Source organism: Chrysemys picta, chromosome 2 (genome assembly GCF_011386835.1).
Source record: "Chrysemys picta bellii isolate R12L10 chromosome 2, ASM1138683v2, whole genome shotgun sequence".
Lineage (NCBI taxonomy): Eukaryota > Metazoa > Chordata > Testudines > Emydidae > Chrysemys > Chrysemys picta.
Genome location: NC_088792.1, coordinates 163251352 through 163269775, shown reverse-complemented (window position 1 = coordinate 163269775; position 18424 = coordinate 163251352). Strand labels below are relative to the sequence as shown.

Sequence of the window (18424 nt, the reverse complement as noted above, 5' to 3'; positions counted from 1 at the left end):
CAGCCGCCTTGAGAGCATGACTGTCACCCCAGCAAAGAGACTTCCTGGAATAGAAGAGCTTAAGGCCATCTCTTACAGTTCCCCGAGGCTCAAGATTCCAGGCTCTGTGGGGTTCCTGTCCTTACACAGATGGACAGTTTTATTTTGGGTCAGCACATGGCCTGTTTTCTCACACACAGGGACATGCCCACCCAGGGGGGAACCCTGACAGCAGCAAAGGAGCAGATTTTTTTAGGTTTTTAAGGTCAGGCTTGACAAAGCCCTGGCTGGGATGATTTAGTTGGGGATTGGTCCTGCTTTGAGCAGGGGGTTGGACTAGATGACCTCCTGAGGTCCCTTCCAACCCTGATATTCTATGATTCTATGATACCAGCACCTGCTTTCCAAAGGAACTGGCAAAGTATGCGGAAGACAATGTAGCAGCTCTGTGTAGGTAGGGGTGCCAAACCATACTGACATTGAACAGGGACCCCAGGGAGGATCAGAGCCCAGAGCAGGAATGATGGGCTAGGGGTGAGGCTGCTGGACTGAAACTCAGGAGACCCAAGTCCAGCTCCTCACCTTGGGCAAATCAATTCTATCCTGTGCCTCAGTTCCCCATCCGTACAATGGGGATGAATGATACCTCCCTACCGCATTCGAGCTGTGGGGATACAAGCCATTAATGACCAGGAGGCGCTCAGATACTATGGTGAGGGGGCCATACAACTCCCCAGATAAGCCGCGCTAGGTGCTGTACAAATGCACATGAAGATGAGAGCTCAAGCTTTTCCTGTTTTCTAACAGGATTTACTTGAGTGTCTACAGTCATGGTCATTATCCATGTACTCTGTAAACTTTGGGGTGTTCTTTTTGGCTTGGGAAGTGTCATATCAATGTAACATAGAATCTCAGAATTGTAGGGCTGGAAGGGAGCTCGATAGGTCATCTAGTCCAGTTCCCTGCATGGAGGCAGGACCAAGTGTTATCTATCCTGGAAGGTGTTTGTCCAACCAGTTCCTGTCAGGGATGGTTCGAAGATATTATTAGAATTAATAGTCCCTACAGGATAAGGTGATGTGCAGCATAGTGGCAACTGCCCACCCTGAGAGCTCTGGGGCAGGCACAGAGGTCTTGCTCCAGCCCCGGGGCTCAAGACAGGAGTAATGGATGGGCACAAAGGAGATCAGAGTTAAGGGGAAACCCATCACGTGATGGAGCTTAGAAGGGATGAGCTGCTTCACTCATTCAGCATCCTTTGCAGGCCAATCTGTAGAGAGGTCCTGTGGGAGGCAAGGTGGTGCAAGTCTCATTCATTGGGTGTGAGACTCACTCCCTAGCACGCACTCTCACTCTCACACACACTCCTAAGCTTATCACACTCATTTTAAGTAAAAATATAGAGATTAAAAATATTTTTACTCAGGCACTGCAAGAGACAACAGTAAGCTTGGAAAGATGCTTCCCAAGCTTGTGTACTGCAGTAACCATGGAGATTACAGGCCCTTGTGCGATACGTGTGAGAGAGGACAGAGGAGGCTACGCAGGGGAAGGGGGGGTTGTTTGTGTGAATATTGGACTGTCAAAAAATATTAATTTGCCCAAAAAACAAGTAGGATTTGATCAAAAGTTTGCGGGTTCTGCAAAATACAGTTCCAAATTTAAACTGCACTGAGCAAATTCACATCCTCGGTGATCTCCAACCACCCAAGTTTTTGTTCCAAACAATCGTTTTGATTAAAATCCACCAGTTTACACTGCATATAGAATTCTCACATGCCCTAGCCTTTAGTGTGAATTAGGACAATGAAGTATCAGAGGGGTAGCCGTGTTAGTCTGGATCTGTAAAAAGCAACAGAGAGTCCTGTGGCACCTTTAAGACTAACAGATGTATTGGAGCATAAGCTTTCGTGGGTGAATACCCGCTTCGTCAGATGCAAGGTATTGACGAAGTGGGTATTTACCCACGAAAGCTTATGCTCCAATACATCTGTTAGTCTTAAAGGTGCCACAGGCCCCTCTGTTGCTTAGGACAATGAAGTGTTTCCTATGCAATATTTAGCAGTATACATTTTAAAACTATTAAGTGCTGGCTGGGTTAAACACCTGGACTATTGGATGTCACCAAGGAGCAAAGACAAGAGACCCTGTCTTAAGCAATGACCTAGCACACTTCCTGGAAAGTGTCTCTCTTTGGCCTTGACCCTCACTCTTAAGGACAGCCAGCCCTTGGCATCTCTGTACAGGGCTGGTGTCCATATGCTCGATGGGCGTGAGGATAAAGGGATCCACGCAAGTTCAATCAAGGGAGTGGGGACTCTTCCCCTCCAAATGAAAATCACTGGCCCGCTCCCCACAGGGGCACCCAAGAACAAGAGCGGCAGTGAAGCGGTGGGCTTGCTGATTCAGCGATACCCACCCTGCAGGGCTTCCCTTCTGCTGCACTCAGAGCAAAGCGGGGAACAACGCTTTTGTGGCCATGCCGCAATGTGCCTTTGTCCTTGACAGGTGCCATTCACATCACTCCCCTCGGCTGCTGGCTCCTGACCTTGGCAGTGACAAGGTATTTTCAAGTATCAGAGGGGTAGCCGTGTTAGTCTGAATCTGTAAAAAGCAACAGAGGGTCCGGTGGCACCTTTGAGACTAATAGAAGCATTGGGAGCATAAGCTTTCGTGGGTAAGAACCTCACTTCTTCAGATGCAAGTCATCTGAAGAAGTGAGGTTCTTACCCACGAAAGCTTATGCTCCCAATACTTCTGTTAGTCTCAAAGGTGCCACCGGACCCTCTGTTGCTTTTTAAGGTATTTTCAGTGGACCTCCCAAGTTTCCAATTTACCCCCATCTGCATCATACTGTTGGTAAATGTAGGGAGACTGTAGGACATTTGAAAAAGACATAGAGCAGTTGGGAGTTGGGACCGGCCGTGAACAAATTTTGCCTCTGGTGTGTGTTCATGGGTTTCCTCTGACTTCCCGTGCCCCAAGGCACACGTCCTCTCACTGTGCTTTGGCCTCAAAGCCAGCTCTGTCCAAATAAGCATTTAAGGGTAGGGTTTTTCCCCACCTTTGTCCTTGACAAGACGCTGCCCTGATGGCCCCTTTTCACCATCACCACTTAGAGTAGCAATGCTGGTTGGTTTCCTAGAGGAGGGCGGGAGGTGCCCACCCTGCCTCTGCCTCCCATACTCTCCCCTGCTGCTGCTGCCACTTGGAGACATCGTCACACACCAAGAGGAGGAAGGGCAATTTAAGTCCTCCAGGGGGCTGCCTCTGAGCGGTCTTGACCACAGCCACTGACCTTTCCAGAACCACACTCAGTTTGGCATGTGCACAGGATCCTCCCCCATCTTTCCCCCACTCTCCAGCTCCACAATCTGGATTTGCACAACCACCGGCAACAACCACCGGCAACAAATGTGAGGCTGAATAGTGATTGGGTGCAAGATCCTTCATTCCCTGTGTGTTACCAAACAGGTTCGTATATTTTCTACAGCCAGAGAAGCCCATTGTGCCCCTCCAATCTGAGTTCCTGTATAACACAGGCCATAGGACGGCCCGAAATTCATTCCTAACTAGAGCAGCTTTTAGAAAAACATCCAGTCTAGATTTAGAAATGCCAGTGATAGAGAATCCACCACAACCCTTGGTAAACTCATTCCATAGGGTTAATTACTGGTGCTGCGTTCCACCTCAGAGGTGTCTGCATTTCAGTGATGGTTGCAATGACTCACACATATATAGTCTCTGTAAAGTGGAGGGATCATTTGGGATGAAAGGCTGTTGAATTGTAGGTGGTGACAAGCAACAGCTGTTCCCCCCACTCTGAATAACACAAATATAAGCCTCACACCAACTGGCCCCGATGATCTGTCAAGAGAGTGGTTCATGTGTCCCTTTCTATTCTCACCAGCAGCAGAAGAGAGTAGATAAAAGCTGTCTCCTCCAATAACTGATGTCTGTGGATATCCTGCAACTCTACATGACTCCAGTATATAATTTATGAACCCTATGTTCCTAAATTACACTGTGGTGCTCTGTGAATGTGACTGGCAAAAGCATATGTATCATCAGAATACAATTATGACGGAAAGCAGGAAGTGAAAGGGCCCACTCTCCACTGCTACAAATTCTGGTTCATTTTCTCCACTTGGTCTATTGTTATTTTTTATTGTCTAGATTTTTAGTAGGCCTGATTCTGCATTGCCCTGCACCGTGGCCAATCTCTTCCCTCAGTGAAAAGTGAGTGCAGAATGCGACCAAATCAGAATGATGGAAAAGACGTAAGTTTTGCACTGTGACACATGGCTACCCAAGGAGCAAGGCACTGGGGAATCAGGCCCTGTGAGTCTACAGGAACAAATATGTGAAATAAAAGTTTTTCTCCTTAAACCATGAAACCTTTATTTCCCTGGAATACTCAACAACTTGTGGCTCAGTTAATTATCAACGGTGACCTCCCATGTAGAGAGAAGTAAGAATTCTCTCCTCCAGGAAATATGCCCACAGAGACTATTACAGCTATTTCTCACATTTCAGGAGAAATGATTAATGTGTAGGAACCAAAACTGGCCAGGAGATGGCTGCAAATTTTCAGTGTGGCAGTTTTTGCCGTTCTCACCTGTAACTTTGACATTGATTTAACATCACCCTTGCTGACTTTTAATTATTTCAAAATGGATTGGCTGGAGCTACAAATTCAATAGAAGACAAAATACCACCACAACGTTTCTACAGAACTTGCTTAGCAAATCCAAATGTCCTTACAGGCACATATCCAGAACAGTTTTCATTTATACGACTCTTTAATATACAGATCTACATGATCTAGTAGATCCACACATTACCAACTCTCAGTCTCCTCCACACTCACACTGGGCAGGTGTCAAAAAAGCAGTAGAGCACCCACAGGAATTGATTTTTGATTCACACTTGATTGTTCTGAAAGAGCACAAGCCGGTTTGCAGCTTGCTAAAAGGTTGGCCCCACTTCACCCCATTGGAGTCACATGACAGAACAGACTCCTGGCTTAGATGGGGACTTTGCAGCAGCAGCAAGGCACCAGAAGAACTAGCGTTGTGAGAGAGGGGACAGTTTGTGATCCTGGATTTATTCTGTACATCCATTGTCTGAGCCAGTTTCAGTCAGTGGCGATGGAGATGAACTTTCTAATGTAATGCCATGAGCTTCTGTACAGCACTAAATTAAAAAGGGCCTATATAAAAACAACCAACAATCATGGATTTTTCGTAATGTAAATAATACAGATGAACAATTGGAGCCTTTAACTAGAATATACTGTAGCTTCCTGCCCAATTAATGTAAATAAGATGTGGGATGCTGCTGCTCACATGGCTCTGTTTGCTGTTAGAGGTTATTTTAGAGGTCACTTGGATTTCTGAGTCTACATGCTGTATATGTCTACAGAGTTAGAGAGAGAGATAAATAGAGATATGCTTCCATACCTGCTTCTGAGGATGAAAACGCATGATTTATGGTAGACACGGGAACATTGGAACATTCAAAGTACTCCAGGTCGTCTTCTGGCTCACCTTTCACCTCTGGCCCGGATGGTTTCTGACTGGAGGATGTAGACGCCAGCTTCTCTTCATCAGTAGCGTGGCCATCACAGTTTGCAACATCTGGGATTTTTGAGATCAATGCTCCTTCATCCTGTGGGATCAAGGCAGGCAATTCAGCAGGGCTAAACTAATCCATAGGGATCAGGCTAATGCGTCATCAGAACAGCCAATGGAAAACAAAAGAAAACTCATCAAGTGGGCAAGCCGCTTCTATCGGCATCTCAGGAAGGTTTTGGAAGAGAGAAACACATGGCAGAAAGGAATGGACAAAATCCATTAAGCTGTGTGATCACAAAACTTGGCACCTCTCCACGGCCCCAGAAATGGACAGGGGACATAAGAACATAAGAACGGCCGTACTGGGTCAGACCAAAGGTCCATCCAGCCCAATATCCTGTCTACCGACAGTGGCCAATGCCAGGTGCCCCAGAGGGAATGAACCTAACAAGTAATGATCAGGTGATCTCTCTCCTGCCATCCATCTCCATCCTCTGACAAACAGAGGCTAGGGACACCTTTCCTTACCTATCCTGGCTAATAGCTATTAATGGACTTAACCTCCATGAATTTATTCAGTGCTCTTTTAAACCCTGTTATAGACACTTTCAAGGCATTGCCCTGGTTCCCTCCTATGAACGACAAAGAAATGTAGAGACCATGGGTTCATTTATTGGCTGAAAAACTTAGCAGGGCAGGGAGGGGAAGGATTATCGGATAGTTGCACATAAAACATCTCCATCATGGATTCTTCCAGCTCCTCCTCATGTTGTTCATCTCCTCCCAGAACCCAGGATTTGGCGATGTAGAGAGAGATTTTCATTGGAGAAGGGGGATGTAGTGCAAACTAGTGTTTTCCGGGACATCTGCTGGCTGGTTCTGGATTGTTACAGGTAAATATCAGTTTAAAGCTAAACCCTCCAAGCTCTTCTCATGATTATGTCCCCACTACATCAGAACAGTATTAGGAAAGACAGCCCCGAATCAGGATTGCAAGTCCTCCTCCTTCTCAACATGCTCACTTCCCACACACAAGCACCTGCTGGCCTCCAAAGAACACAGGTAAGTGCCATTTGCTTAAATGTACCTGAGTGCAAACATCCAGGACCAGGGATTGCATCTCATATTTCTTCACCTTGCAGCCACTCCTGCAACAAGAAAAAGAGACAGATTCAGACCCAGCTTTGCTGTTCTCACTGGGTGGAGGACAGGTGGAAGGAGAAGCATGTGCAGAGAGAGGCTGAAGCAAATGAAGGGCAGCCTCAGCGTAGCACTGCACTCTACTGATGGGACAGGCCCAAGCACTCATTAGGAAAATATTATGGCAAAGCAAGTTCTTAAAACAAAACAAAAAAACAACCCAAACCAACCAACCAACCGTTGTTTTCTTCAGAATATTTATTCCTCTGCAAAGGTAAAGCCCAGAGGAAGCATCTCCAGTCAGCTCTTGCCTGCTGATGGAGAGGATTACAACCAACAATAAGCTCGGTAAGAAAGGTTTCTCTTACTAGGTCATTGCCCTGAATCTCTAAAGCTTTATCTGGAGATATTATCCAGGGGTTTAACATGCATGTTGGCCTTCCAGCAGGATGAACCGTTCCAACAAAGAGACCCTCCACAAGCACCAGTGCATGTCTCCTGAAGCCATGTGTTACTCTGTTCTATCTACCTTGCGGCTCCGCACAGCGCTCATTTCCATAGTAACCGTGCCTTTCCTAGCAAGTCAGATCTGCACAGCCAGGCCCGGACAGACTTTATGGGGTCTTCTGCTCTTCTCCCTTCTCTGGTCGTAGTGCACTCTGCTTGGTTTGAGGGGCAGACTCATTTCATTCCTTTGTATTTTAATGATCTATCCAGTGACGGTGAAAACGACGTCTCAAAGAGGAGCGTGCTGCAGCATGCCCTAAAGAAGGCTAAGCTCGGGGTGACTCTGAGCGGTTCTTGTGGCTCATTCCAGACGTGGATCCCCTCAAATGAGAATGCTCCATCTCCAGCTCTCAGGCATTTAGTCCTGGATTTTGCAAGCTGCACTGTCCATAGTAAGTCCTGGATGGAGATGTGGTTATAGGCGTATCTGGGTCCTAACACACTGATGGCCCAGGCCTTGAATTAACTCTGGAAGCAGACCAGGAACCAGTGGAGAGACCATAGCACGGGGGTGGGGTATGGTAGCTTGGTACATGTTCCCAGTTGTCAGCCCACTGAGGAGCTGGGTAGCTGCATTCTGCCCAATCTACACTCATAGCCACAATCAGCGAGTGTGGCTTCACTTTCCCACCAGGTTGCATCCTTGCTTTAGGCCCTGTATTGAGTTTTGCTTGGGTTAAGGGTCTGTTTTTCCTTGGACTCCGTGTCGACTCATTTCAACCAATGTGTTAAACAAATCTAGCAGACAGCACCGAGCTCCAAGGGCCGGATCCAGCAGAAAATAACACAGGCTCTCTGAACTGCGCAGTCAAGCATGCAGGGCTGAGAGGCACTATCCTCATTCTGGCATTTGGCAAAACAGACTGGCCGTGTCCCATGGACCTGGAGCATGCACCAAGGGATGTGGAGGCAGGAGTCTCTGGGGCACAAGAGGAAATGGAGACACCTGCCTTGCAGCAGGATAACATGCACAAGTGCATTCATCTCTCTCACACAGCACTGGAAGTCACGTTTCACCATCTTGGCAGGGAGCAAAGTTTCACCACCACCTCACTGCCTCAGTTAGCAACCTACTGTTCCAGAGCTTGGTTTTTGGTTCCCCAGAGGACAAACATTTGCTGAGCTTAAGACAGACAGGGCCGGTGCTTCCACTAGGCGACCCTAGGTGGTCGCCTAGGGCAGCAGGATTTGGGGGGCGGCATTTTGCCATCCCCGGTAGCAATTCAGCGGCGGGGGTCCTTCCGCTCTGCGTCTTCGGGGCGCTTCGGTGGCAGGTCCTTCACTCGCTCCGGGACCCACTGCCGAAGCACCCCAAAGACGCGGAGCAGAAGGACCCCTGCCGCTCTGAGTAGGAGCACTGCCGCCAAGGGCGGCAAAAACCCTGGCACCGCTCCTGAAGACATATCTTGTGAGGGTCCATTACAGACATTTATAGGAAGGCTCATTGCCTCCTGCTTTCTCAATGCTCCTTACCAGCAATTTTGCAATGGTGAAGTATGAAAAGATTTGCATTGAGGCCCTACTCCATAATAATCCCCTTCTCCTCCCCTCAGTTCACTCTCAAATCGCCCTGTTCTGTTTTCGTGCCTCTGCCCATTTTCCATCATGCACACGCTCCATGCAGGGATCACTAGTGCCCCAATAGAGCACAATGAAATCCATCATATGCTGGCCCATGAGGGAACCTGATTTGGAGGCTAACATTCACATCTGTGTTTGCCTCAAAACCCCACTCAACTTCACTTTTCTTCATAAGGTTCTAACACAGTTGAATCTCAGGTCCAATGGGGCGTGGCAGATAGCTCTCTCCTTAGGTACAGAAAAGGGCCACCATGCGACTTGCTGGGGAGAGGGTTCTCATACCATCTGGTAGCCAGTCTGATCAGAATACCCTATCCCTTGGTATGCTATCCACAAGCTCGGGGGAAGGAGAAGAACCAGGCTAGGCTGCTCTCAGCCATAAGTTGCTATTACGCACATCCCACTAGCCAGCTGAGTTTTGCTTCTCTCTGCTAGACACATTTGTGCTCTTCTGCTATTGTTCTAATCCTGGAGCATGAATATAAAGTGACCTGCTTCAGTAACCTCCTGGGCTATCAATCAGCAAATCCTGAGGCTACCAGAGTCAACAGGGATATGGGATTACAGGCCATGAAATACCCTCTTTCTACAGCGTATTGGGTGCCAGTACTTAGGACTCAAACTAAAGCAAAGAAGGTTGTATTCAGCTCAGGAAAATGCCTGGTAAATGGATTCCAAAAAATATGTACAATAGGAAGATCCCTAGTCCTGATTAAAAAACAAAACACCAATAGTACAGAAAGCCTGGTCAGTTTTCAGTCTGAAGGCAAATGCCAACATTTGCATTCAGTTTTGCTGAATATTGTTCAGTATTGTACATACTGTAACTGACCCTTTCTCTGCTGGCATCCCCAGCTGAGAACTACGCAGACAATAAAGGCACAAATGGGGTAACATAATGTAAATAAAGTACTGGTAAGTCTCCCGTTCCAGCTAGTTCTGAATTTCCCTAAATCTACCAGCATAACCTACATGAATCCTATCGCCTCTGCTGCTCTCCAGAGTGGATGATGGGCGGCGTTACACAGTCACGAATAAGATGAGTCCACCTGTTCCAGGAGAGTAAAAGGTCCCTAGAACCTGGTGTCAGACGATCTCTGCTGCTCTCCTCCTTACTACAGGAAAGCACAGGGGAAAACGCAGAACTTCCACAGCAACAGCACCGGGGAAAACACAGCTGGGGGGGAAATACTTTCCTACAAGAACATGCAATATTTCACTGGTGCATTGTGGCCGGGGTGCTCATGCAAAGTGCTCTGGCGTACGTGGCTAGTTTGTTATGGTCAGGCTGATCACACATGCAGGCTGAGCGCACGGGTATGTTACTCTAGGGGGCTGATGCATGCTGGGTGGCACACGCTGGTTTACTATTATAAAGTTTTGTGATGGGTCCAGATGAGGCTTAGCCAGGTGAGGGACAATACCCCAGCATGTTTCAGTCTAACCGGCTGCTCTAAGCAGGCTTCAGGGGCTCAGTTCAAATAAGTAGACAATCAAAAAGGTGTCGCCCCAAGGTGAGAGCTGAAAACGAGGAGTGCAGACAGCTACCCCTGACCAGACACTAAGCAGAATTAACCAGCAGAATGGTTTTGTGCCGTCAATGTTTAAGTCCATCAAAGGCAGGATTCTCTCCTCTCTCGCAGCAAGCCTGGGCCCAAATGCCAGCTAGCTAGCTCAGACTCTTCGGGGCATGTTCCTCTGACAGTGTGGGGTGTCATTCATCACAGCCAGCTCCTGAACAGGCTGCCTGATATTCTAACCGAACCCTAAGATAACAAGACAGGGCACTGGCCTGGCAGGCAGGAAATCTGGGCCTTATCCCCGGCTCTGCCACCGACCTGCTGTACGACTTTCAGTTACTTGTGTTTTCTGTTTCTCCTGTTACCCTTTGTCTGTCCCGTCTATTTACATGGTAAAATCTCGGAGGCGGGGACTGTCTCTTACAATGTGTCTGTGCAGCAGCTAGCACAACAGAGCCCTGATCGTGTCTGGGCTCTAGGTGGTACTGCAGTACAAGTAACTAACATCAATCTGTGCACTGAGAGCGTTCGGTCTCCACCCTGCCTTGCCAATCACTGGATAGGGCCAGTAGTAGTAAATACATAATGCTAATACTTCCCTTGTTGAAGATTGCTATTCTTTGCACTAGATTGTGGTTTATTTTAGTGTGCAGGAGATCTGCACTGAGCCAGGTAAACCCTCCCCAAGCCCTAAAGACATTACCACAGGAAGTTATGAAAAAGAAACTTAGGCTTGACAAAGCCCTGGCTGGGATGATTTTGTTAGGGATTGGTCCTGCTTTGAGCAGGGGGTTGGACTAGATGACCTCCTGAGGTCCCTTCCAACCCTGATATTCTATGATTCTGTGGTTTTTGAGTCCCTGGGCTCGGCAAAGCCTCTGTGAAGCTATTTCAACACGTTCTGTCCATCATCCTATTCAGTCTCCTGCCCTTGGAGCCATTCCTTCAGTATACGCTGCCTGCCTCACTACTTTACAAAGGCTAGTCAGGTGGGGAGACATCCCCCCAGGGGAGAGAATCACCTGAAGGACAAAAACAACATTTGTCTCTACAATGTATGGATCCAGAAGATCCCCCTAACCCAGTGGTTCTCAACCAGGGGTACGCATACCTCGGGGGGTACATCAACTCATCTAGATATTTCCCTAGTTTTACAACAGGCTACATAAAAAGCACTAGAAAAGTCAGTACAAACTAAAATTTCATACAGACAATGACTTGTTTATACTGCTCTATATACTATACACTGAAACATAAGTACAATATTTATATTCCAATTGATCTATTTTATAATTACATGGTATAAATGAGAAAATAAGCAACATTGCAGTAATAGTGCACTGTGACACTTGTTTTTTATGTATGATTTTGTTTTTAAGTGAGGTGAGCCTTGGGGTACGCAAAATCAGCCTCCTGAAAGGGGAACAGTTGTCTGGAAAGATTGAGAACCTCTGGCCTAACCAACACATTGATTTCATACACTTCTATGTCATCAAAACACACTGGAAGTTGACATGCCATGGGAGCAAGCACAGACACACACCTACAGTACCACCGCCGTCTCCCTTTCTCATTTCTTTGCACACAGCCCATCACAAGGCTAAGCTGTCTGATGAAATAAGGTCTGAGAGAGGCGAACACGAGTCAGACAACGGAACTCAAAAGGTAGGAAGGAGCCTGCATGCCATGGAGAGAAGAGGGGTTGGAGAATGCTAATAAACATTAGAAACAAATCAAGAAAACAGAAGAGAGTACTTACAACAGAAAACAGAGAAATTTCACTTGTTCAGTAGTCCTGATGCATCAAATAATAGACAGGAAAGAGAGACAGACAGATGGAGAAAAAAAAAAGCATGTGAAACGACCTGGATATTATCTCTTATTTGAATAAATGTAACGAGTTGCACAGTTCTCTTTCTTGGGGAGGAGCATGCAGATAGGTGACAGTCCAATTCAGTGTTTATTATTATTGGAGAAGAAATGAACATTCATGCAAAAATCCAAAATCCCAGGGACCCAGGTGCCTGGAACTGCTTACTCTGCTCCTAAATAAAGAAGAGATGGAACCTGAAACTTTAAGTGATATTCCATTGTCTACTAATTCTTAACCACTTCAGAGTCAAACACAGAGGAGCGCTGGGGTTTAACAGATCCATATAGATTCCTTGCAAGATATTTCTAAAAGATGTCAGAAAGACCAGTTCATTCAGGCTTGCCAGGTTTTCTCCATTCTCTCTCAGTTAAAATCCATCCTCCAGGTTTCCCCCCTCATTAAAATTTCACCTAGACAACCTGTGAGCAGAATGGTGGCTTGTTTCATTTTTAATGTCAATTCAAGCACAAAACTGTGTGCTTCCCAAACTTCCCCATTTAACCTGTTTCCTGCCTCTCCTTTTTCTGCTGGTTCCACCTGCCCCTTTGGCCAGATGAATGTCAGTTAATAATTACAAGAAAAAGGCCCAAATATTTAGTGCGAAATGACTCTCTTATAACAATCCTTTCTGCCTTTCTACCTGTTCACAAACTACATATTGGGGTTATATCAAAAGATTAAACTGTATTGTGACATTTTGTTTCTGGTGTTTTGTATGTTGCAACTTCAAACTCTGGGACTCAAGTCACCTGGAGACATCAATAAGGCACAGTCCCTGCTTGGAAGAAACCTGAGATACAACGGGTGAAAGGCTTACAGTGACATATGCACTCCCAGAGAGTGGATACAATTCAGCCTGCATTCCCAGTTGGCACTGTGAAACCTCAGTACTTACATGACCATTTTAAATAGCATGCTTTAAGAACTAAATATGTATTTAAAGAATCCCACATGTACGTGTACCAAAATAGTCCTGCAGGGGAAGGCAAACTGCATGCCGACTGGGCAGATGTGATACAGCCGACAGAACAAATAGCCTGACTGTTTAACCGTACTTCTCTGCATTAGCTATGAAAAAGGAAGTTCCAGGACGACCTGAAAACCGTTTCAGCAATATGTGATGAAAGAGACATCCATTTGTGTTGAGTGAAAGAACCACAGAGCCCGTGGTGCACCAGCAGTTGGAAAGCCCCCTCCTGCCCAACCCTCACATTAAGGATTTGTTTTGAATAAACCATTTAACAGCAGGGGATTTTAAACTTCATACACTGGAATCTCAACCACCTGTTCACTCTAACTTGCCAGGATGTCAGGTGATTTCTTACAACCAGGTCCCACTAAGAGACACTAGGCTACTTGGCTCTTATGACTAACACACGCATTGCTGAGTGTATTTGGCTTGCTCATCCGGTCAATTCATGAAGAACCACTGGATGAGAGAGAGAAAAAAAAAAAGATACAGCGACCTGTGTGCAAATACAGCAGGGCAGGAACAAAATATAGTGACACTGCAGAATCTGGCTGCCTGCCATAGTTGTCTGTCTTGCAGCTCATTCACCAGCAAGACTAGCTTGGATGAGAACAACGGGGCAGGAAACAGGAGTATTGCTGCAATTACTCCCAAGGCATCTGGGAAACAAACAAGCAGGCTGCCATCCCACAAAGCAAACCTCCGGTTGCCTGACCCCCAGAGAGCAGCCAACCCAGCACGCGGCATCACTCACGTTATCAAGCGCGACTTGGCCTTCTTCGGAGAGGCTTTGCCTATTGTCAGCTCCTCGCCCTGAACCTCCAGGGTCTGAGACTCCAGAATTTCATTGAGATTGTTATCAGCTGTGGGGCAGGAATCAGCAGTTGTGCTGGCTAAGCTCTTGGTGGGTTTAAAAGGATCCACTGTGTCAAAGTTGTTGGGGTCAAAATGATAGGAAGCCTTTGGGAGGGGTGGGGAGTTCTGCAAGTTCGAGCTGCTGCCAAAAGGGTTGAAGTTAGGGTCGTCCCACTGACTGGGATCCACCGGGTACAAAGCTTTGGGGAGAGGCACCTCTGCTGGAGCCTTTTCCAGGCCATCAGCACTCATAGGTTTATTAGCAGCTTCTCTTTGTCGTTTAGGAGTTAGTTTGCTGGCAGGTTTCCTGCCAATTTTCTTTGGCAAGGCTTTCTTGACCTCTCCATTCTCCGCCCCATCCGTAAAATCAAATTCCAGCTTCAGAGCATGGCTCCGAGACTCCTCAGCCAACTCCACCCCGGAATCATTGGTGTCGCTGTTTGAAGCCATGAAGGTTTGCTGAGCAGCAGGAGGAGAGTTCTGTATTTTGGAACCTCCCATCACGAAGGGGTTTATTTTCTCATCATACTCAGCTGGATTGAACTGGTAAGATGCTTTGGGGACAGGGATGCCCTCCGTGGCTGTTTCTGTTTCTGGGGTCTCTCCAGCTGTTTTATTCCTAAGAGAAGATGGTTTCACTTTCTTGAGCTTGCTCTTGCTTGGCACTGACTCCAGGGCAAAAGTTTCAGCCTTTGGCTCAGCATCAGCCAACCCTTCAAGAGTGACCACCATGTCTTCTTCTGACATCACCCACTCTTGGGTAGCTGTGGGTACATTGGATGGTAAAGTCTGGTCTGGAGCCGACACTACTGAAGATGGAGAATCGGTTTCTTTTGTGAGTGCCGAAGAAATATCCAAAGGCGGCTCCGTTTCTGGTGCAACTTGTGTCACTGATGAATCTTCATCAAGTTTGCAGTCAGTTTCTGCTTTAGAATTCTTGTCGGCTTGAAGATCTGCAAGAGGCGATTGCACTTCATCCTCGGAGTGTTTCTGGGGTACATATGTCTCTGAAATTTCAGCTACCAGCTGTTCATCATCTTCACGTAATTCTAAAATAGATAAAAGCAGCTATTAAAACCATGCCTGCTCTACAGCATTCTAGCATATTCTGCACCTAGACATCAGCTGAATGAGTTATGGATTGGCTTCCCTACGATTTTCCTCTTCTCAAAGCTGCTCCAAGATTCATAGACACAAAGATCAATGTATTTATTTAGATTTATAATTTATCCCCAGCTGCAATTACGTTCTGTAGAATTTAAAGTACACAATCCAGAATCTGAAGGTCACCATGAGAGAGAATGCCCACACACAGACCAGAGCTACTCACCTACCAACAAACCTATAACGTCCTCTCCCTATGACCTACTACCACCCTAATGCCCAAGAAGAAAGATGGGCGTTGCAACTTGATTGGAAAATTAACAAATCTGAGTTGCAGAGAACCTAACCACTAGCTAGGACTGATCAGATAGTGTTTATTGTGACTCCCAAGTATAAAATCTAGGTTGCAAATGTAGAATAAAAACAACAAAACGCATTATTGCCCACTGCAATGGGAAGTAAAAAAGCCAAATCAGTCTAAAGCAACCACAACTTGAGAAAACAACCTAGAAGTTCATTTGAAATAACATAATTTTACTTTATTTCACAGACAGCGGCAAAAGGGGTAGGTCTCTAGGGATAAGTGGCAATACAGATATTTTTCAACTACCGTAGTTCTATTTTGTCATTGAGCTAATATGTGACAGGGAATTTTTTCAAGTCCTGCTACAAACTACCACACTGTTATTCCATGGCCCTAGCTTGACACGCATGAAGTGGCTTGTTTAAAAGAACACCAGTAGGAGCAGCTATGTAATTTGCCATTTGGACACAGCCAGTTAACATTGCTGCCAGCAGCCGTCTCAGAAGCTCCATGCCTTTCGCCACTTCTTTACTTCCCATCCCAATGAGGGGAAGTGTCCTGTCAATGGAAGAGGAGTATGGTACAGTACTACACCACCTTCAGCCTAAGCACCATTTCACCCAAGTCCGTGGGATTCGCTTGCGTTTACACGGAGGCTGGTTACACCGCGCCAGTGTTCAATTATATCCACTTGAAGGCTCCATTACATTACCAAAAAGCTGTCGAGTGGCCTTAGTGTAAAGAAAAGTAGTCCCAGTGTTTAAAGGACAAATTACAGGCTGCAGCTTGGGTTGCAGGGGCAGCTGTGCAGAGATGAACGGTGCTATGGCGATCTGACTGCGAGTGCACATGTGGGTGTCCATACTTCACTGGGGGGGGGGGGGAGGTTAACTGCAGGTAGTGTATGGTACACAGTTATTTACCTTTGTACAGTTCCACTTCGAGCAGTAAATGTGTTAGGTACCCAATTCCCTACGCCCCTTTGAAAGCCACAACCTGGTGTCTCTCCTCTATGGCAGCCTTTGTTGGGTGAATGCGGATTTTAGGCAAAAAAACGAAACCAATAAAACAAAAACAAAAAGCAGCCAGAGGAAAGAGAGCACCCTAAAGTCAGTGTTTGCAGTGCAGTCTGCGCATGCCCAGCCCACAGAAGCACAGTGTAACGTCCGTGCTGGGTTGGTCTCACGATATTCAGCTGCGACATTCTGAGTGAGTTTCCCAGGCCTGAAGAAGAGCTCAGTGCGAGCCCGAAAGCTTGTCTCTCTCTCGCCAGCAGAGGTTGGTCCAATAAAAGATATTACCTCCCCCACCTTGCCTGCATTTCAGCATTCCTGCAGGCGAAGGCGCTGTTCACAGCAGACAGGGCTAAGCCTTTGAGATGATGGTCCCAACTTTAACTCCCATGGATTCCAGTCCTCTCGGCTCTACGGCCATGCTTAAAAGTATCCTGCAAACTTACAGGGAAGCTCTGAACATGATGCAGCCCAAGGAAAATCCCTTTGTCTGTAGGTCTCTAATCTCCAGCAATGACCAGTGTGTAACCACGGCACACGCCTTCCTGCAGGGTGAGCGGTGCTATGCAACTCCCCCACCCACTCCAGCACAAGGAAAAGGCATGAGGAGGCCTGAATTTGTCATAGTGACACCAGCAAGGGGGATGCTCGTTTAGGTAAGGCAGCACCCGCCCTGAATAAGGGTGGCTGGATCAGGCGCATAATAAACGTCTAAAGGTTTCCTAAGGACTCGTATGCTGAGCCCCGCGGCGCAGGAGTTTGTTTGACAGTGGCTCTGCTTGCTTCTGACATCTCTGCATTTGCTCTCCACAAACTGTTTTATTAATACTGACAAGCACAGCAACCACTTGGGGGCTCATCAGCCACCAAAGAGCCCTCCTGTTGCATAACGCTCCTGACATCAGTGTGGTGGTTCTGTGCCCCTTCCGGAAGCAGCGCCGATCCAAACCAGGAAGCCACGCCAAGCTGAACTGTCTTAACCTTTCACTTGCTGTCATTTATTTTATGTTCCCATTTCCCTTTGAAGGATTCTCTCTCTTCCTGATAGTCATCTCCCTGGGAACTGGCTGTAAGCTCAGAAACACAGAGCGGTCCCCTCACAAGTCAGGTACTGGGGAAGGCGATTATCTGAAGACAGTTTTTGCAAACATTAAAATGCTGTGTGTCTGAATCAGCAAAGGAGACACATGACCAGTCAGTAGGTCTTCCGGTTAGTATTTTAAACATCTGCTCTAGCTATAGAAGCCCCATGCCACCGGTTCTCTTTCATTTACACAAAATGCATGGCTAACATCACTGAGATGTATAAATGTGAGAAGCCACAGTGCAGTGAAAGCAGACAAGCGTATATGCTTGAGGGGAAAAAATACAAAAAGCAGGGTCTGTTAAAAGAACAGAGGGTGTGTTCAAAATGATAGATTTAGCTCACAAATAGGGTGACCAGACAGCAAATGTGAAAAATCGGGACAGGGGTGAGGGGTAATAGGAGCCTATATAAGAAAAAGACCCAAAAATCAGGACTGTCCCTATAAAATCGGGACATCTGGTCACCCTACTCACAACCAACCAACCCAGGAATATCTCTGAGTTTTTCTATAAGATTCTCTCTCTTCCCATCCCTGGAATGTTGCTTAATCTCATTCTCACGGCAGCAAGCCCCCTCTGCAGAAATCCTGTCTACGTGTTCATATTGTGCTCAACACTATGCTATCTGAGAGCCTTAATCCCAGATCCTGACCCATGAATTCATCACTGCCGGCCACAACAACTGCAGTTCCCTCCCTCCATTCGTCTTCCTAAATCCTTGACTTTTTAACCTTTTCTTCTCTTTCAGGGGATCCTCATCTGCTCAGACACCTTGAAAACGACAGCCGTCAAGTGTCTAGATGCAGAAGGGATGGTACAGCTGTGAGCTGGGCTGGGAAGGGAGGGGGAAATGCCTACAGTAATGAAAGCCCGTCCTCAACTCTTCTGCATGCCTCTTGCATTTTGGCAAGGGGCA

General features: G+C 46.8%; 1 protein-coding gene across 20 annotated transcripts in view; it reads right to left on the bottom strand.

Annotated features, from left to right (window-relative positions):
• Positions 1–18424, bottom strand: part of TACC1 (transforming acidic coiled-coil containing protein 1) — an 87755-nt gene that overhangs the window by 18921 nt on the left and 50410 nt on the right. For 7 of the 20 annotated variants that reach the window (XM_065584698.1, XM_065584701.1, XM_065584702.1 and 4 more), the window contains 3 exons: positions 13901–15050; positions 6643–6703; positions 5442–5649 (listed from right to left, as the gene is read on the bottom strand). In XM_065584698.1, coding sequence (XP_065440770.1) covers positions 5442–5649; positions 6643–6703; positions 13901–14748 — 1117 coding nt within the window. In that variant the 5' untranslated portion in view covers positions 14749–15050. Of the gene's footprint in view, positions 1–5441; positions 5650–6642; positions 6704–12062; positions 12099–13900; positions 15051–18424 lie in introns of all 20 variants that reach the window. The other 13 variants (XM_065584699.1, XM_065584706.1, XM_065584707.1 and 10 more) reach the window with 3 other exon arrangements.